This window comes from Fundulus heteroclitus, chromosome 4, assembly GCF_011125445.2.
Source record: "Fundulus heteroclitus isolate FHET01 chromosome 4, MU-UCD_Fhet_4.1, whole genome shotgun sequence".
Taxonomy (NCBI): domain Eukaryota; kingdom Metazoa; phylum Chordata; class Actinopteri; order Cyprinodontiformes; family Fundulidae; genus Fundulus; species Fundulus heteroclitus.
Genome location: NC_046364.1, coordinates 20,108,141 through 20,129,780, shown reverse-complemented (window position 1 = coordinate 20,129,780; position 21,640 = coordinate 20,108,141). Strand labels below are relative to the sequence as shown.

The 21,640-nt window shown below is 39.1% G+C and overlaps 1 protein-coding gene across 2 annotated transcripts in view; it reads left to right on the top strand.

Annotated features, from left to right (window-relative positions):
• The window catches only part of ntrk3b (neurotrophic tyrosine kinase, receptor, type 3b), a 316,929-nt gene that overhangs the window by 158,563 nt on the left and 136,726 nt on the right, over positions 1-21,640 (top strand). The window contains exons 7-10 of one of the 2 annotated variants that reach the window (XM_021307316.2): positions 1,986-2,127; positions 15,200-15,496; positions 19,182-19,231; positions 21,414-21,507. In XM_021307316.2, the coding sequence (XP_021162991.2) occupies positions 1,986-2,127; positions 15,200-15,496; positions 19,182-19,231; positions 21,414-21,507 (583 nt within the window). Of the gene's footprint in view, positions 1-1,985; positions 2,128-15,199; positions 15,497-19,181; positions 19,232-21,413; positions 21,517-21,640 lie in introns of both variants that reach the window. The other variant, XM_021307312.2, reaches the window with a different exon arrangement.

Genomic DNA, 21,640 nt, shown 5'->3' with positions numbered 1-21,640 from the left:
CGGGGCAACCTGCTGCTTGCAGGCTCCATGTTAGCTACCTCTGCACTGGACAGTGCTGTGCAGTGTTTGAACTGTTTGTAACCTTTGATTAGCGGGGAACAGTTGGATATTATTTCTGAATGAGGCTGTGAGCCTCCAGATGGACAGCTCTGACCTGAAACAGAATGATCACATGACAACCGTCGTTAGCACAGCTTGGCAGTACTCTCTGTGTGAGTGTGAAGCACAGGTTGAGCTTTCTTCAGTAAAGCAGGGACATGACTGCTAAAAGCAAAGATTAAATTTAGTCCTATTTTCTAAAAGATAATTGATTTCAACCCCTGAATCTGTGGCTGTGTGTTTTCAGATGACTTCAGAAACTGAAAAAAAATCTGAATCTGCAATCCTGTGTATGCTTATGAAAGCAAGAGCAAATGATTCCTCATTCTCCAGATCCAAAATTGTTAGCATTTTGCAGATTGGTAGTAAGTTGATTTTTAAATAAAGTGCCCAAATTGGGTTTAAAGTAATTTTGTTGATTTTGTAATTTGCATAATTCTAACCTTCAATCCAACTCAGGGAAATTGGTAGACTCACAGCAAATAAAAAAAATGTCTTCACTCAGCGGAAAACAGGGAAATAAAATTCAGAAGGGATTTAAATCCTGAGGAAGAAAACCAAACATGTAACTAAAATTAGATTTTAACGGTTGCACATTCAAAAAAACATTTTGCAGAGTGGCTCGTTATCACAAAAAAAGTTTTGATTAGAGATGGACTGATGCTTCGTAAAATTCCAATAAAGTAAAAATATTTAAAATTACCCCAACATACATAATCTGGCCAAATTTGCCAATTTTCAACAACATGGAAATTTTCTATGAAATAACAAACATTACTTGGGACCCAGGATGGTTAATTAAAATAATACTTCCAAATATGTTTTTGCTATCGATTCAGCATCTGTACTAAACTGTACAGACAGTTTGTGGCTGAAGAGAGAGCAAATTCAACCTGATTAAAAAAAATGAAAAGGTGCAAACTGCACTGATTGGCTAGAATTCACGAGCCAGACTGCTTCTGCATATATGCTGCACACATTTTTCATTTTGGAAACAATGTGCAACTCTAATAAATTATGCTATTACTGTTAGTCCTAAACAACTCTCAATCCCAGTCTGCAAAAATAAATAAATAAATAAATAAAAAGAGGGGTCACTCCTGGCTCTAAAAGCATGGACGTTACTGATCATACTAAGTTGTGTAACAAACAGCTCCGAGGCTGTTGGGGGGGGGATATCCTGTTGGCCATGCCAACTTCTTTTTACAGTCTGGTTACTATATCGATGTACACTCAATCTCAACAAGGCTGTTTCTTGTAAGAGATCTGCTCTGTGTGGAGATTAATACAGCTGACCCATTATGCTGGCTCCCTGACACAGGCCCCAAGGACATCGGCGTTATGAGAACCGCAGCTAAACAAGCAAGAAGAGACAGCAGTCTGCTGAAATTACACTGCAGCTTTTATTTGACTTTGACGTTTTTAGTGACTTTATAGATGAGGATCATTCAACCACAATGCTAAGTGCTTAAACTAAGCCAGATGATGTAGACAGCCATGCTATAATGCAGCCCTACTGCAGTTTGGACACTTTTAGGTCAAAGGTTGCAAATTAATCTAAAATATACAGTGGTGGTAACTAAGCAAAATGTGAAAATGTTCCAGAGGTATGGATGTGGTTACGAGGTTAAAGTGTCTTATAGTATCAGACCTATGTTAGTAAAATTAAATGAAATATAGTCTGCCCCTCTTGGCTACATTCTGTTTCATTTAACTTAGTTAACATTTCCTTTAAATCAGTTATTTAACTAATTAATAATTCACCTTTGTTTTAATAAAAAAAATGTAAAGCCCAGCAGTATAATAGTATGTGCTGCACAATGTTGCGTTCACAGACCTAACCACGTCTCTTCTCTCTGTCTACACCTCTGGCTCCGTTTTCGCAGTCGAATGTTTACTGGCCGAACATCCACTCCATCAACCTGACTCTGTTTAACATCAGCCGAGACGACAACAATTTCCAGCTGACCTGCATCGCAGAGAACCTGGTGGGGATGACCAACTCGTCGATCCAGCTAAATGTGCAGTGTGAGTTGGCTGTTACCTGTGATTTATTTGACCGACGGGTCTGGGGTTAAAGCTCAGGGGTAGAACCGTCAAAACGGCCCTTCAGCTTGGGTTTACAATTCTCCTGAACCTGCCACATACGGGTCGGTATGTTGACAGGGAATGCTCATTACCCATACTAATTAGTCTGAATGATATTGTAATTTGCAAAGCTGTTTATATTTAATCTCAAATGTGTTTTTCGAGGTTAAGCGGTAGCTGTGACCTGTGTTTGCAAACACTCTAGAGAAATATTAGCAGGCTGTGAAGATAAAAATTAAGTTAATTTGACAGTAGAAAGAATCCCTCTGTAACACGGCAAGGTTTGATACGATGTTTAATTACCACTGGTTGACGTTTGGCCTTTGGTAGCCATTACAAAAATCGTTATTTTTGGGCATCTTCATACCAGGATATCATGGGGGACTCAGGGTGATTTTGTGGGAATGCAAATAAAATTTCCCCTCTTCATTTTTTTGGTTTACCGTATAAGAAAAACATTTAACTGCAAAACCATTGTTAAAAACGGTGATGGAGATCTAGATTATTATTAAAGCCTTTTCCTTGACACTTTTGTTACTTTACTATCACACAATCTACCCAACCACTCTCTAATCAATTACATGTTCATACATCATATGTTGTTTCCTCGATTTGTTTAATTTTTGTCCGTACCACATTTGCTTTCTAGTTGTAAGCGAATCGCATCTGGATTCGCTTGCTCGTGAACTTTGAAAAACATTTTCAGGTGGTTCTGGGTTGAGGGCAGAGTTTAGTTGAAATTTCACTGCTTCCCAAATGGAGCCGGCCTTTTGGGGAAGCAGCCTCTGGTGGACCAACCGATGCAGACGTAAAAGCACCCTTACAGAGCGTACCTTGTGTGATGAGTTAGTATTGATCTGTCTTAGACACTGTGATAAATAAGCACGTGAAAAGCTTATAAATGTAAAACATGTACCATTCACGAGTTAACACCCCACAACCATCGACCGCTCGAGAACCTTTGTTTCCGCACACCCGGAACAACCAGCAGAACTGCATAAAGAACTGAGTATTCATGAGGGGTGATGAGGGTTGAAAAGCTGTTAGATGAGTTTCAGCTTGGCTATTTAGGTTCTCCATATGTACTAATGAATAATTTGTAATGTCTAAAGAAATATAAATATAAGGAATATTATCCCGCGCCATCGCCACAGACTGAACATCCCTCATAGTCTTCACAGCATGCAATCCTGTCAGCCTGCTCAAAGAATTCGACTGGGCTTGGTGACAGGCTGCAGGTCGCAGGTTGTCGCGTGGTGGATGGACTCACTCCGGGCCTCCGCCACATGCTAGTAGCTACCTGTCTGACACATCTTCGTTTTTAGGAGGCAGGGAGTGGTTCAGAGTTTTTTTTTTTCACTGCATAGTTTAGATAGCTAAAGTGCACTGCAGTAAAGTCAACGTAATATGTGACAATTGGAAATGCAAGTTATCCTGCCTCAATATGGAAATGCAGAGATATAACAGAGGGGATAAAAGCTCACTATGAGATATGCGTTAGATTGGACTTGGAGAACAAATTTGTCTCCAAACTAACTGAGTTCATTCAACGCAGCACTAGAAAGGTGAGCAAATATTGTATATATGTGGACGATTACGTTGCTATGTTGGGCCAAAAACATGTAAGTTGAATTTCTGACATCAGGTGTAGAGAATCACTGGTGTCCAAGTTTTTGTTACTCCGAGACATGCATGCACCTTCAGTTCCCGAGGAGCTTTGTCTGGTTTCTCTACGAAAAGGGAAACGTGTATTCAAGTGTTCATGAATACTCCAATACACTGGTTTTTAAAACCGATGTTTTCAAATCTTGAGTTTTGGCATTTCGTTATTCATCCTCTTCCTTCTTTTGTGAAACTGTATGAAAGACAAGGCTGAGGGAGATTCTGACTGAGAAATGCTGCAGTGCAGATCCATGCCACATCACGTTGTCAGTCACAGGAATGTAGCACCCTAAAGTGTACCCTGCTTTATCAGCTGTTCTACTCTAAATGGGAGCCTAATTACAAAGTGAATGTCATGCTGCGTGGAAGAACACTTGAGGCTAAAAAAAATAAGACAATATTTACAGAGAATGAAGAGAAGTAGGGTTAATGAAGATGCTGGAGAAGCGGATCAGAGAAGAAATCCTTTATTTACATTTATTATCAAATGTCTACATTTAAGGGGATTTTGAAGAAGTTTCACTTTTCTGACCAGGAAACACCAGCCATTGTTTTTATGAAGAAGTTGGTTAAAGGTGTAACTGTAAATATAATCAAGGTGTTTAAGCTGTAGTTGTGAATGGAATATTTAGATACCATAAACAGCCGGAAAGCATGAACACTGAACAAGTAAATCTCAATAGGTTGCTAAACCCAAACGTGTTCTATTCCCTAATAACGATGCAGATTTAAACATTTACACAAAATTACTAAGTTAAAACAGCAAAACTCACATATATATGATGATTAAAGTGTGTTGCATTTCAGCGAACGAGCCTGTGGCTTTGCTGTGATGTTAAGGTTGCATTAATAGCAACCTTCTGGTGTCTCAGAACCAACATTACAGATTAGAGTTTACATTTTGCTCAGTAGAAAAATAAACCTTCCCAAGGACAAAATTCACAAAATAACTGTTATATGTTACACCAATTTCTAATAGTGCTGACAAAGTTAAAGTAGTGGTAGTGTGTTAAGCAATATCACAGTTTTAACAATGACTAATAAAAGAAATTGCCCCTTATGAATGCTTATTTAAATAAATAGATTTCCATATAATTAATGGATCTAATTAGCTACATATAGACGGGGGTGTTGATTGCAAGCTGGTCCTGTTAATTTAAATTAAACTATGGTCAGCATTGCTCAAGTAAAGGCAACATATCAACCTTTAACCAATTAACTGTGTTGCTCTTGATGCCTGATAATGTTAGCCACTGTTTCCGTTCAGAAACCTTTGCTTCTGGGCTTAACACGGTGTCTTGTTGCCGTCCTTGCACCTGATACCTTGTTTTCCTGCTGGGACCAAATGTGCAGCGACATCCTTGGGAAAACATGTGACATAATGTACGACGTTCAGATCACAAATTTGCTCATACATGCTGAAAAGGCTAATCAAATTTAGCAGCACTCATCCTCCAGGGACCACTGAAGTACAAAATGTTACATCCCCGCCATCCAAGAGTAATGAGGGTATATCAAGCCGGACAGGAGGCCTAGAACCCTCTGCCGGCATGGCTAAAAATGCTAATGTGTCACGTTGTTTGCTGGGGATTAAAATTGCAGGATGGGTTGGAGGAAAACAGCTCCAATCAACCATGCTACAGGGAATAAAGGACAGATAAGCACTCAACGTGACATCTTTATTGTTGTCTCTCAGCAGTTGTGTTTTGGTTATTAAATCTTATTTGCTCACCTGTCAGAGATGTGCTGAATAAGGCTCAAACGCCTTAAACGTGAAATCACACTCCTCTGTTGCTGAGGGCGTTAATCAGTGAAGCCTGCTGGTGCAGTGATTACTTGGAATGAAATCTAGTTGCCTACCACTGAGCAAGAAGCTTATCCACATGTGAGGACATCCATGATGCAGTTTTAACACCAGACAGAACTAGCCTGTGTGAAAGTCAACCCTGTGTTTTATAAAATGATGTAAAATATTTAATACATGTACATGCATGCAGTTTTTGTGTTCCAGTGGTAATCAGTCAATCTGGCAATATATTTGCTATGATTAAGAAGCACAATCTACAGAGTTTTAATGTTATTAAACTCTAGTGCTCTTGCAAAAGTATTCATGCCTCTTGAAGTTTTATTTTTCACATTTTATTGCATTGTAACTGCAAACGTGTTTCCCTTTGATTTTATGTAATAGAGCATTTTGTAGTCCTTGATTGTGAAGAGTAAGGGAAAGACATGTCTGGAAAAGTGTGCCGTGCATTTGTATTCTGTCTCCTGAATTTATACAGGCTGAAGAGCCACCGTTTACTGCAAGTATAGCTCCAAGTTTCTCCAAGTTACTCAGATTGGATGAGTGATTGTTAAGTCTTACCACAGATTTGCAAATTAATTTAAGTTTAGACTCCGACTCTAACCATTCCAACACACAAATATTATCTTTTGCTAAACCAGTCCATTTTTTGTCTTAATGTATGAGGCTGCAAAATATTGGAGACATATGCTATGTTTGATAATGTGGGAGAATATTACAATGAGGATCTGTATTGTAATAACTAAAACAAATAGTTAATTAAACAGTATAAGTCTTTCTGTTTTGGATTCAACATAAATCACAGATAGTGAATAATATATCCAGAGACTGTAAAATAAATAAATTATTTCCATCTCAAAAACATAGTTTTATTGAAACTGCTGATTTGTCAGATAAACCTCTTAGTTGTAGTTTCTTAGTGACTTCAATGGAACATCTTGATGCCCTCCTAAAACATTTTCTATTACATTAAACAATAAACACATATTGTGTAGCCCTACTAGTGGACGACTTTCCAGCCTCCATTCTATCTTCCCGGCAACTCTGAGCTGCTTACCTGTCTCTGCTAAAGCATGATTCTACCACCTCCATGTTTCGAATGGGGTTGTGCTTTCAGAGTTTTGTGAGTTTTGCATGCAGATCAAATTGTTTACTATATTGTTTCTTCATCCACATGTTTCCTGTGCCCTCTACGTGGCTTATAGTAAACTTGAAACAAGATTTCAAGCAAGACCAAGCTAGCATGGGCTTCTAAGCTTCTTTTAGGTTTGCTTATGTCATCACCCCATGCTTGTCAGTCTAGGTAGTCACCAAGATCTTCCCATTTTTCAGATAATGGATTGAACAGCGGACTGAGAGACTTCAGACGTCTCCAAGTCTTTATTCTCAATCTGTACAATACAAATGCCTGCCGCAATTTCCAGATTTGTTATTTGTTAAAAAAATATAATAATAATAATAATACTTAAAACATGTCTACTAAACCTTCAAATTCACAATTATGAACTACTTGTTACATAAATCACAATACACCACAAAAAAAGATTGTAGTGCAATGTGGCGAAATAAGAATTAGGGGCATGTGTACTTTTGCAAGGCTCTGTGGGTTTAAAATTCCACAAATCAGACAACTAACAGCAAAGAAGTGCTTTGCAAAAGGGTTATTTAATGTCTTTCATGTACCTTAGGAATGCTGCAGGCTAAGAAGGCTTGGTGAATGGCTTGCATGGAATTTCTTTCATGGCAGCTTTGATGGGCTTATGTCAGAGATGGAAATTTATCACTTATTAATAAAACAGACAGTCTATGAGAATAATTCAGAACAGTGAGGGTGAAAGTCTCCTTTATCAAGCTCAGAAGCCAAATTATGCAGGTACATTTAGAATGCAATGAGGTGTTGCACAGTTACAAACCAAGTGAAATTGATGTAGCCAATTAGCAAGAATGTACCCTCCAGCCCACATGAAAGCTCAGCCTTGATCTCAGCGGAAAGAGTAAAGGAGAGAGAAAAAAAAATCTATCCCTGAGCAATGATAAAGCAATGATGATTTGATAACCATCAGAAAGTCTGTCTAACATCGGGCCGATGAATTACACTATAGTTCAGCTCTTACATAAGTCTATCCAGTAGAGTGGCCTTGGGCATGTTTGGGACAGACTGTATTTAAAGCCAATATTTATCAAAGGTGCCTGACATTTTTCTCTTTGCAGCAAGCTTCTTCTTGTAGAGCACAATCTATTGTGGCTGTTTGTAATGCATCACGCTACAGGACAAGGAGAGATTTGTCAACAATTCAAGCGCTCCCTGCTGGAGCCGGGCTGCTGAGACCCATGCAAGAGTGACAGATTGACTTTGCAGCACCACGTCTGCAGGGCTTCCTCTAGACGGACATTCAATGGATGTACATCTCCAGGCACTTTTTTCTTTCCTGTTGACACTCTGCTGGTGCTGCAAATTAACTTATTAATTTTTCACCACATGCTCTGATGGTAATTACATTTCCTCCCCTGTGCAGTCTATTGTCTCTGGAAATGTCATAAAATAGCTTAAACTGCTGCTCTGATTAGGGAGTAATCTGATTGACAGCGAAATTACCAGCCGTCAAGCGACATTCTCTGCATTCAGAGATGAGCTCGCTATTTTAGCGAAAGTGTAATTAACCACAATGCAAGTTCAGCAGGCACATTGTTCTGGCGCTGTCAGGAACAATAGCAGCTCTGCAGCAATGCGGACAGGCAAAGCTTACCTTGTGTTCTTTCTTCAGTCCTTCGTGTGATCTGGCGCAGCTTTCTATGGTTGACATGGTCACCCGACTCAGTGGTTCTATTCCACGAAGATGTGTAAGGCATTGCTTTAAAGAAATGCTACATTTGTATCGTGATTCAAGTCTTGGACGCATATAAATTACGCTACTGGAAAAATGAGGATTTACCACTTTAACATTTTTTTACAGTACATAGATTTGTAATGAGCCTATTTGAATCGAAGTTTTCACTGACTGTTGGTAACAACCCAAGAAATCCACAAATACATGGATGTAAACGCAAGTGAGAAAAAAAATAATGGAATGGCATAGGGGATAAGTTCTGAACACCATCAACCCATCCATTCATTGTCTGTTTAGTTTACTGCTTATAACAGATTGTGCTTTACAGGTGAATTACTGTTTTAGTTTAAGTTTCTCTGCAGCGTGTGCTGTTAACCTCCTGGCCAGGTCACCCTTGTAAAAGAGATCCTGGTCTAAATGGGTTTTACCTGGTTAATTAAAGGTTAAATAAGAACAAAAATAAAAGGTCAGAGGTAACAGATCTAGTTGCTAAGGAACAGACATTCTTTTCCCGGGTGTTCCCTGCTCAGAGAGGCTTCATAGTCCTTTCAAAACTCCTGGGTCCTCTACAGAGTCTCCTCCCAGCGGGACTTGCCTGGAAAACCTCCAAAGGGAATGCAACTTGAAGTATCATGATGTGACATCTGAACTACCTATACTCCTTTTGATGCAGTGAAGCAGCAGCTCTGCTCTAAGTAACTTGCCAATGATGCAACTCTGCACCCTATCACTGACGTTGAGTCTAGAATCCCATTAAAGGATGCTCATTTCTTTTGCTTGCATCAGGGTCTCGTTCTTTCTGCCATGATCAATATCTCATAACCACAGGTTGGAACGTAGACCAACCTGCAATTTGAGAGCTTCACTTTTTGGCTCAGCGCATTCTTTGGTTAGATGAAAACTTCAGCAAAACGTGAAGTATAAGGAGCGGGTTTTATTTGCAGACCAACACGTTTTGGCTTGTGGCCTTCTTCAGGATCATTACGAGTCACTCCATCTGATAAGCGACTGCATGTTCAGGAACGAGCCCAAAAAAGCTCAACCCGCTACTCACGGAATTTACAAGCGACTTAGAAAAAAAAAACAACCCCAAAGTATTAGCGGTAGCTTGGTACCAAATACGTGGAGGACATGTTGACATTGTCACATTTATGACTCTCCGTGGCTTCAGTAGTCGTCATTACACTCTTGCCAGCGAGGTTGTTTGTTTTTGTGTAGCGCACCACTAGATGGGGCACCATTTGTAAATCTTACACACTGGTGCTTTAATTCATCTTTATTTAAAAATAAGCCTCATCCACTCTACCATCAGTTCCTACCAAAAGTGTTTTGATATTTGACAGGCATTTATTTGAGTTCTTGTGAGAAGCCTTGACCGGCCTGATCCACGGCACACACGCCCCCACCTTGCCACTCCCTCCTCCTCCACTTAGCCCTCATGAATTGCTAAGGACTAGGCCAACCGCTGCAGCCACCACACTTCTTTTCTGACCCTTAACATCAGACAGGCAGGTAATGCTAGTGCTTGTGAAGTCCCAGAAATTGTTTGGTACAGAATTAATCACAACGTTCCCAGCGGCTAGATTGCAGCTGGCAACATCACGTGGCTTATAGCGTTTAGCGTTGGAAAGTAAAGATAAATGCTTTCCTTTCCATACAAAGAACATTCACGCTAGTTGCTTAGCCTACTTGTTTCACACTTGTGAAATCTGGGAATCCTTGTCCAGCTGTTTACTGATGTTTGTCAGAGATTGGCACCAAGGAAGATGCTAGCTGAAATATTTTTAAGGTTTGTTTAATATATTGTTTGATATGGTTATCAAAAAGCTTGCACAAAGTTATTCTGTCATGTCTGTTTCTGCCTGGTATTTATCTATGTATTTATTTTTAACATTTGAGTTAACCTATTTGATTACAGATATATTAACTGTGTTAACAAAAATAAATATGTAATTTGAATGTACCTACTTATGTTTCTTTCATCCTGGCGATGAATGTCCTTTTTTTTTTTTTTTTTTTTTTTTTTACCTGCCCACAAATATGATTGTGCACATGCCTGGTTAGGACTAAATCAGCCATTAATATTTGATACCTATAAGACTTTGCAGATACTAATAAACTACAGCTTTTCTCTGCCTTCTGTCTCTCTCTCTGTCTCTCTCTCTCTCTCTAAATCTATCTATCTATCTATCTATCTATCTATCTATCTATCTATCTATCTATCTATCTATCTATCTATCTATCTATCTATCTATCTGTGTGCTTGCGCTTGCAGCTGAGCGATGACACTTTTTGCTTTTGCTGGTAATCTGGTCAACCTTTCTACTTCCTGTGGAATCATGTTTTAATCATACATGAAATAATATTTCATTGAATGACCTTTTGTGGGTCCTCACTTTTATTCTGGGCTAGGGGTTAGGTTTAGCATTATCGTTTCAATCAGGTTCAGGTTAGGGTTAGGTATAAACCCTTAAAAGTTAGGGTCAGGTTTATGGCATAGAAAGTCTTAGAGATGAATGGGAGACAAGGCACAGACCTCAATATGTGCATTGAACAAGGATGTACGTGTATGCTGTGCTTTTTTTTGTGTGTGAATTCATGTGAATAGACAAATTCTAAATGTATTTACCAAGTAAAACATTATGTCCTATCCTATTTTCCTTGCTGTATCAATACTGTGTTGCTGTCCCTACTTTCACCACCTGCTGTAGCCTGCATTTTCCAGCCCAGCAGGAATACGGCATTTAAAACAAACCAGTGTTAGTCCTAAATAACATGCCGCAACTGGCTTTGTGTTCAGAGTTGTCGCTGATCGGAGACATGTGGTTATCAAAACTTGTCATCTGTGCGGACAGTACAAGGACAACGTGCTCACATGGACAATCACGCAGTGTAATTATGACTTGCATTGTATTGACTAAGACTGGGCTGACAGGCATGCTGAAGGGGAAATGGATCAGTCCCTAACTGTCTATCAAGAGGAGAATTTAATTTTTCTCCCATCTCTGCTTTCTCCTTGTCTTTGCGCTTTGCAGTTCTATAAACACCCTCACTTCACTCTTTTTTTTTCCCTATTATTTTCTTTTTTCTCTTCTATTGCTGAAAATTGCAGCTCTGCACACGCCCCCACACCAATCCGTTCACACATTTGCAAGCCTTCGCATTTAGATAAGTTGAATGATTTTACTGTAATATTGTCTGTCACCAAACAAATTTATGAAATGACAGCTTCCAAAAATGTTGGAGATAAAAAAGCTTTTAAACTAGACAATTTGGGGATAAAACACTTTAAAAAAGCAGAGTTTTTTTTTTTTTTACTATAATTTCAAATTCACAAACTGATGCACATTAAAATTCTCACAATATTATAATCTTAAATAAAATAACAGTTTTACATTATTTGAAATAGGTTTGAAACACAATCTAACATGATCTATTCCCTCCTTTTAAGCAGAAAGCTAGCAATGTATCCATATTGCCCACTATTGGCAATATGATATTTTTCTGGAGTAACACTGGAAAGTAATCAGGTAGTCAGGTGATCTGATCTGGTGAACCCAAACCCTACTCTCAGCTCTCCACCATGTGCACTACAGGAAGAACATTGTGCCAGGTATTTCTACATATAACCTCAGTCTGCAATGTCAGAATTGCAGTGAATTCAAGGAGCTGTAGTTTGTCAGTGTTTTCCTGTAAGATGATCGCAGCATTTGTATAATTTGATACCGGTAATTGGCGCAAGCCAAGTTACAAATGTTACTAACTCCTTTAAAGCCAGGATCTCCTGTTCTGTGTGCATACTGTCCCACAGTCGTTGCCTTGCTAACAACCGTTAGCCAAGGAGGTTAGTCAAAGAGCTGAGTTTATAGAGGAAGTTAAAATTGGGGCAATGTGAACAGTGATCAATTTTAATCAATAGGGCCACAATCCCTCTCTGGTTTAAAGGTTCAGGAATTACCTATGTGAATGTACATTGCTGTGGTGCTTCCTGGACACCAGGAAGTGATTTCTTAACACAGTGGATTGCCCACCTCTTGTTAGGAGTCACGGAGAGTGACAGAGCCGGAGATGCAGACTGTATGGGGCGGAGAATCTAATAGGAGTAGAAGTTTTCTCTGAGGGGTAATGCTCAACCTTAATACAAATGTGAGGATCTCATGAGCTTCAAGTTGAGATTTAATGGTAGTTTTGTGTCAGGTTAATTATGTAGAAATACACAATGGGGAAATTCAGGCGTGACAGTGGGAAAAACACGTAGACAGGATACACTAGACTTACACACTAGATTAAGTAATATGAATAAAAAAAACTAATTTACATCAAGCTGTAAAGCAGACGAGAAAGAACTTATCAGACAGGGGGAAAATAATGCACTTTTATTAAAAATGCAATGTTGAAGTTAAAAATACAAGAAGAAAGACAGCAGGCAATTTACAGAACAATGTAGGGACACTCTGCAATATGCACGAGAGTACAAACACTCCCAGTGAAGCTAGAAAGTGTGCAAATGGACCTGAGAGACAGTGTAAATTATTCTTGATCAGAGCAAGTACCCGTGGAACCAGTAGCATGTTTGTAAACACTTACTGAGTCTGCTGTAAGCGGCAGAGATTATAAAGTCTAACAGCAGCTGGGAGGAATAAGCATCTGGGACGCAGCAGTCATTCACTGAAAGAGCTCTCCAGCTCTGCCACAGCTCCATGCATGGGGTGAGAGAAATCTTCCATCACTGATTTTATTTTTCTTACCGTCCTTTTGTCTCCCACCTCCTGCACTGGGTCCAGGGGGCATCCCAGGACAGAGCTGGCCCTCCCAAAGAGTTTATCCAACCGCTTCCTCTCAACTACAGAAGCTGCTGATCCAAGAAACCTCACATTATAGGATGGCTGATGCCACCACAGAGTCAAAGAAGGTCTTCAGTAGCTCCCCCTGGACTCCAAAAGACCTCAGTCTCCTCAGCAGATTGAGTCTGCTCTGGCCCTTCCTGTAAAAAGCATCAGTGCTGTGACTCCTTTCCAGTTTATTGTTCAGGTGAACACCCAGGTACTTATAGTTCATTATCTCAACATCAGTTCCCTGGATGTTAACTGGTATCAATGAGGTGGGTCTGGATCTGTGCTGGATTTGCTTTACCCTTAGGCATGCCTAACTAGTAGGAGATGCTGTTAGTCCCATGGAACAGTGCAATGTTTATTCCATTTCTCTTATCTTGCACAGAAATACAAGAGACCCAGAGGGCAGAAGAGGAAAACAGTAAATAGGCAACATTTAGTCTCTTCTACAACGGCTTCAAGTCAAGACTTTGTGTGATTTCTGGAAAGACAGAAGGGCCAAATGAGTCAAAAGCCACTAGCAACCCTTACTACTCAGATCTGCTGAAGTGAGGTGGTGTCAGTGCCATAATTGTCAACCTTCTGTATGAAAGCGTCAGCCCTCTTTAAGGCTTAAATTTCTATGTTACTGCAATGTTACTCTGGCCAACCAGTAGGCAGTGGGGTGTAAACTGAAAGCACACCCATCCATACCGCAGTGTGTTATTTGGAATGTGGCAAATCGTGCCAATAACAAGCATGGGGCATGTCTTGTTTTAAACAGCCCTTCCTAGACAATTGCGGACACAAATCTTATCTATAAGAAAGACTGGTCCTAAGAGTGTCAATGCTTCCAGCAAAGCAATGTTGCTTAGCATGTTGGCATAAATAAATAAATAACTCAGACGAGGCAACTGAGATATCAAAAGACTGCTAAAGTGTGGATGTCTGGACGATGATGTCAGATTAATGCTGGAGGGCCTTTACCAGTTTCAATTGATGGTTTTGGTTTGTGGAAGGGGTTAAGGCTGCTAGACAGATCATTAAGAAAATAGCCGTATCCTTTAAATGTCTCTGTTGCATTGTTTTGTATGGGGAATTCTAACTGGACTATAATATGAAGGGGCTACTTGGTCTGTGCCAGCAGCACATTTTGGGCTGCGTATTGCTCACAAAAGGCAATAGCAAGTCACAGCTAGAGTCTCTAAAGTCGGTGCAGTATTATGACTGGGTAGATTTGATGGAGGAGTTAGAATATAGGACAGAAACTGAGAGGCATGCCAGGTAATATCAGCTGCCAAATATTTCCTTTTGATAATGGAACAGCAAGAGTGACTCACTGCAAAGACAAATCAGTGGATGAATTGTTCACCAAGTGTAGCTGATAGTATTAAAGTGATAAATTGCCTCTCAGCTTGGTGGCGTTGTGGATTCAGAGAAGATGTGCGACTGCATATCAGACAACAGCCAACGTGTGCTTATTCATGAAAAGAAATATCCGAGGCCATTTCATGAAAATCCTTTTATCCGGTTGTGCTCATCATTGTCCCGTGAACTGCTGCTGGAACATGGAGTATGTGGTATAAAAGCCCGTCCGTACTTTGAGCAAGAAACCTGCCTTTTAAATGTCATCCTTCCCAGAAGTATGTTAGGTTAATTCTGCTGCTGCATATCTTGAGATTTTAGAAAAGGTTTTCACGAGCCCAAGGGTTGTGGAACGTTCTTGACCGATAAAGGTCTCTGCACATTAAAAACATACATTTAAAACATAAAAAAGTCATATTGATTATATGATGTAATTTTATCATTAACCGAGGACTTTAGGGGATCTACATATGTTACTTTTTCCCCGTATTAGCAGAGAGATGCCTGATGTGTCTCCAATCTCCTCTTCTTCTTCTCTGCAGTTCCACCAGTAATCTTGAGACTGGCTGAGCCTGAGCAACGCCTCGACACCTGCATCGAATTCACAGTTCGTGGCTACCCGCACCCCAAACTGCGTTGGTTCCACAAACAGAAGGAGATCCAACAGAATGACTATATACGAACTGAAATGGACTTCTACCAGGACTACTTGGAGGGTTGCCTGACGTTTCAAAATCCAACCCACATCAATAATGGCAACTACACTTTGGAGGCGAGCAACCCTTTGGGAACAGTCACCAAGACAGTATATGGTCACTTCCTCACGCCACCCGAATTTGGTGAGTGGATCACGTTTTTTTTTCCTTTACTCTAAATGCAGTTTTACCAAGCTGCAATACTTTGGGTTTATTTGAAAATCAAGTGAAGGTGGAGCAGACGAAATACTGTCAAAAACACTTTCTTATTCCAACTGCAGCCAGCACATCCAACATTTGAGGACTTACTTTTCAACCAGTTCTTTCATCAACTTTGCCTTTTCCACATACCGGCTTTTAACTTAGGTTCATAACCTACTGGGGGATTTTAAGTTTATATTAAAACTCCTCAACAGAGTGTGCTGGTTGTGCAGCTAATCCCTGCTGCACTGGTTCATTCAAGTTAGGTCAGGTAGGTTGTTCACTTGCAGTTCACACTGAGTTCACAGGACAGGAAGAAGGCAAACTAAAAAAAGCCTGGCAAATGTCTCTCCATGGTTTGTATTCCAGGGCTAAAACCTGTCAGTTTATTGACATAGCATGACATTCTCTGCCTGTTCTTTTGCAGACACAGTCGACATTGGTGAGTGTTTTCGATGTAATCCTGTTGGGTTTTACTTTTTTGTCTTTTCCTTTTCATTTCTTACTCCTTGTTAGATGTGGGTTTGCCCACACACATACACCGAAGTAAAGACATACTGTTTGAGTACCACTTTCATGATAGTAACCATGGAGAAATTTGTTCACTTTGTGCTGCAGTCCATGAAGTAGTTCTTAGCTATGACCCTTGATTTTCTTTTTAAAATGTTCCTTTTAAATTGCTATGTGAAGTAGAGTGAACCCTCTCTGTACAAAGCAAACCTTTAGTTAAAGAGTTTTGACCGGGAGATGTTTTAGTCCTTTTTAAATTTCTTGTCCTATACTTCAACCCAAGATATGTTGAAATTAGGACAGGCATCCCCTTGGGTCATACGGGTGTCAGATTTACAATACTAAATGTATAAATCTGTTCTCTATTTATCATAATGGCATATATATATATATATATATATATATATATATATATATATATATATATATATATATATATATATATATATATAATGTTTTTCTATATATGTATGATTATTTATTGTCAGCATTTTATACAACATAAAAATATGACATTTCAATATATATTTTTTTGTTGCTGTTTTTAACATTATCTATTCAAATTGAGCAGTGCAGCATCTTCCCACTGGACAGCACATCAGTTTTAGTGTCAACATTCATCCTCTTGATACAAAATGAACCGTATAAAGATACATTTTTATTTTTCATTTTGAATTATTTCCTCAGTTGATGGCCTTGATATGATGGCGGTGTAAGGATGGCATGAATTACTTAGGTCGTGTTGGAGAACAGTGTTACAGAAATTCCTGTGATGTATCATGCAAACACATAATTTCACAAAATCTGCCTTTGAGCAAAGATTGGAATGAGGTCATGAGCAGCTTGTGCAGGAGATAAGTTCTCCATTAAATCCCATGTTCCTGCGTTGAAGATCAACCTCTGGTTGTTTTTGCAGTTTGGTTGTTAACGGCTTAAACGAAGAGGGCCAGTCCAAACTTTGACCTTCTATAGAATTTCCTTCCACAGCCATAGGAAGCCGCTGCTACGAATCAGCTGCAGATTATTAAGCTGCTATATGACCAGGGATACACTGTGTGCCTAGCTCCACGAGACGGGCTACTGATGGTGGCACACATGCACAAACTCGCACTGTTGCGTGTGAGAGAGTTCAGTGACAGAGTGTAGACTACTGACACAGTGAGTGATGCTAACGCTGCTGAGCAGAGAGGAGGGCAGAGGGAGGAGAGAAGACTGAGATCATGGCTGAGAGGGAGGGATTCAGGGTTAGTAGTGGCACAAACACACTTAACTCCAACACTGCGTGAATGCTTGTGCCTAAGCCTTTAATTTGCCTACAATTATTCTCTGATGTCCTGGCTGGAGGTCCCATTCAGGGTGTTCACACCAGTTCATTTCTTTTCACAATCTGATCACAATATACTTCAGAAAGTTTCAATTGTTTTTGCCAAAAGTTGTCAGTGAGCTTTTATCTGTAGTAGCATTAAATACTGAAGGCTTCTTGTGATGTTTTTTTGTTGCAGTTTCTGTTTTTTTTTTTCTTTTTTGGTCAGCATTATTCCCCCAGAGGAATATTTACCATGCTTCATCACATCAGCTTCTCTTTATACCTCTTGTATAACTGTCTTATTCTACTATCAATTTATTGGTGTTTATATATATATATATATATATATATATATATATATATATATATATATATATATATATATATATATATATATATATATATATATATATTTACTGCATTGTGCAGAGCCTTTCAAAAGCATTCAAGCCCCTGAAATTATTCACATTGCAAGCACAAACTTCAGTGTATTTTATGTAACGTAATAGTCCAACTAGTGCATAACTGTGAAGTAAAAGCAAACAAACACTGTACATGTTTTTTTTTTTTTTTTTCAAAACTTCCAAAGTTCTGGAAAAGTTTAAAGCAGGAATAGGCGATAAATCAATATATTCAGCCCTGAACATCATAACAACATAACAAAACTAATGTATTGTTATCTATGAGTATGACACTGGAAACCCACCAAAACATCACCCATCACCTGATTTGGGCAAGGCAGGTATTAATTAGAGGAGCCGCCAAGAGCGGCTAAACTGCCGTGTTCCACAAGTCTAGTGGGTGAATTTGCTGACAGGACACCTATTAGGGGTTCACTGCCCTGGTTTTTATGGAACATTGGAAAGAAAAGATATTGTTGGATGGAAGCCATAAGGAATAATGTTTAAAGTTTGCCATAAGCATGTAAGGGACACAGGAACAAACTGGAAGAAGAAGCTCCGGTTTAATTACACCAAAACCAAACGTTTTGACCTACATGCAAATTACTACATATACGCAGAGAAAAACTAACACCCTCTCCATGATGATACATGATTTGGGCAGCGCCATTCTGTGGAGGGGCTTTTTTTAATGGCGGCAGGGACGTTTGTCAGAATTAATGGGAAGGTGGATGGAGCTAAAATCAGAGAAATGAAACCTGCTAGAGGCTGTAAAACACTTACCGTTTCACCTTCCAGCTACAATGAATGAGTTCAATCAAAGTATATTTGTGCATTAGACTATCCCTATCAAAGACTAGACCTTAATCCAATTAAAATCGATGAGAAAAACTTAGTTGGTTGTAACTTCTCTCAAAGTTTGTGCTTGTAAGGTGACAAACCGTGAACAAGATCAAAGGGTATGAATACTTTTCCAAGACACTGTACCGTATCAGTAAAGGGACACACATGCAAAGTACAAAAAATAAAATTATTATTTTCTTTTTAGAATGTTGCACTGTTTAAGAGGTGCTTAAAATCAAACAGTGTAGAGCAAATAAACTTTTTGTCATTCCTGGCCTTTTAGGCTGTGCATTAACCCATTTAAATATTACGCTCAGTTAATATGATAACAGATGCAGACCCATGGTCATGCAATGGAGTTACACCTCTATATATCGGGGAAATGTATTAGTCTGCTGTATTGACTGTGGTTTATGACACAATACAACCTGGCTGAGAATAAAATGCATGGATAAAAGAGTGAGCAGCCATTATGCACGTTTACAATGAAGGAGTAAACCGACGCCATAAAAGGGTTTAATTCCCTTCCTGAGTCTCTGATGCCTTTTCTCGTGCTTCTGTGTTGCAGATGAAAACCCTGAGGGTGATACAGGCCGACCAGAAGAAGACACATTCGGGGTGAGTGTTCTCCATAAATACGTCGCTGAAAAAAAAACTGTTAACGAGAGAGCACACGATTTCAGCAAAGAGCTGCTTGTTTTTCTGCACATGCCACCAGCCTTTTTTGTTTGTCGAATAACCATTTTTTTTTTTTTTTTTTTAGATATGTGTATAGCTTGAGTTGGTTCTTAATATACTTTTAGCAGCCTAAAGCAAAAATTATTGGACACAGAATAGCTAGTAGCTGTAACAAAGCCCTGCTGAATGATGATTAACTGGGTAGTATGGGTGTGTATTTTGTGCGTCCTTAATCTTATTTCATTAACAACCATCGGCCTGTTCGCCAAGACCCAAAAGTGTCTTTGTACACCACATACTGAATATTTCTGCCACCACGTCATGCGTTATTAAGCAGGTCCCCATTTCTTATCTTTTGTCATATTTTTCACTTTCTGAAAATTGCGCTGCTGAACTATTCCAATGTGCCCCGGTAGGTAGACCTAACCTTTAATGGGCTCTTAATAGACTTATAAATGGCAGACATTTTGACATATGGGAGCAGGAACTGCACAGGTGTAATTAATAACGTTCATAATGGCTGCTGTCACTCTCATGTGACAGCTCTACTTTCTTGGGCAGACTGCATACCGGTCATTGGCATGCCATCCTCTGATACCTGACGGAAGGGAGACCACTATGGAGTTATTAATTTAACATGTATTTCTCCTGCTATGACCGCTTCCCTGCTGAGAAAAATGCAGTGGGAGCATTCACAACACTGAAGTGTAATGTGTCAACGACGCTGCACCTGTTAACACAGATCATTTCTGAACCCTTTTAGTAAAGCTATAGAGGGGGAAAAAGTGAGTTAAAAAAAACACCTTTTTGTGCTTTTTTGTGCTTTTTCAAGCTGTTTCAAATGTTTAAAAAATATATTAAATAAAAGATCTTGTATAATGCATGTAAGGTACTAATTTATAACATTTCATTCAGAGAAAATAAAAAAAAAACTAATTCTAATCATTCTCATTAAAACTTTAGAGAATGTTGTCGGACAAAATGATAAAATCAGTAATTTTTTTCCCCCCAAAGTAAATCTCTAAAATCCTGGTGAGAATTAGCTTCCATTTCTAATAAAAGTTAATGCAGTTTGACCGTTTATATCTGTAATCTGTGGTTCCCATAATTTGAAAGGGAGGTTAATGATTGAAGCAATTTTGATTAGCACTACATGTGTGCGCTGAAATTATATGACACTCAAACGACAACCATCAAAATCCAGTAAATGATTTAGAATCATCAAGTTCTTAAACTGTATTGAAGAGAATATCTCGATAGAGAGCAGGAACCCTGAAACTAGAGCTGTGTTTTGCTTGTTCTCACACCGGAGGTGGTCGTCCCTTTAAAATAGACTTGGTTTCGTTTCCGCCCTTGGCATGGTTTGTTTGTGTCGAAGTAAAAACAGAAATTGCAAGGCTAAGATGACCCAAACGTCATCAGGTTTACATTGTACCGAGGGATGCGGGAGTAGAAAAACACTAACCAAAGGCCATGGGTCTTTTTTAAATAAAGGATAACAACCTATGCATGTTTTTTCTGATATTAAGATGTATTAAAAAAATCTGAAAAATTGCAGTTTGACAAAAACAAATTACAAAAATAGAAGAAATTCATATGGGACAATAACTTTTGACCCTGCGTATTTGAACAAAAAGGCTCAGCTAAATCATGTGAGCTGTTAACGATGAGTTAATGAAAAGAATAAAAATAAAGTTCTACCACATTTGCCTCCTTTTACAAATTTTAAATTTAGTTTCTCTTTAGTAAATAAACAAATGCAAATATATATGATTTTATTTTTCAAATATGCTTGTCAGATTAAAGCTGTGACATTAAACAAGAGACTTTAATTCTATGTGATGGAGAGGAGTCTGTTGTGTAAAATGCTGCAAGCCTCTTTGAATAAGGTTGGTACAAATGAATTTAAATTTGGAATAAGAAGTTGCAGGGATAGTTATTAAGTCTGATCATACAGCACACATTCAGTAGATGAAAGCAGTGTTTAATCTGAATCACATTCTACTCACTGGTTTACCTGCAGCAAAGCAGAGGTCACATTTGACTGCCTTAAATCCTGATCCGCGGTGCCTATACCTATTTTTCTGCTTGCTCTCGTCTGACAGCATTTCATTCCTCCTAGGTTACCATCGCTGTGGGTCTAGCAGGCTTCGCTTGTGTCCTCCTCCTCGTCCTTTTTGTTCTCATCAACAAGTACGGCAGACGCTCCAAATTCGGTATGAAAGGTGAGTTCATGCAGATAGCTGGACGAGGAGAAAAAGCAGAAAAGCCACTCTGCCACTTGCCTTTCTGGTTGATGTATCTCAGTGTAGAATCAATTCCTCTTGTAAATCTTCCAGGCCTTGTTGA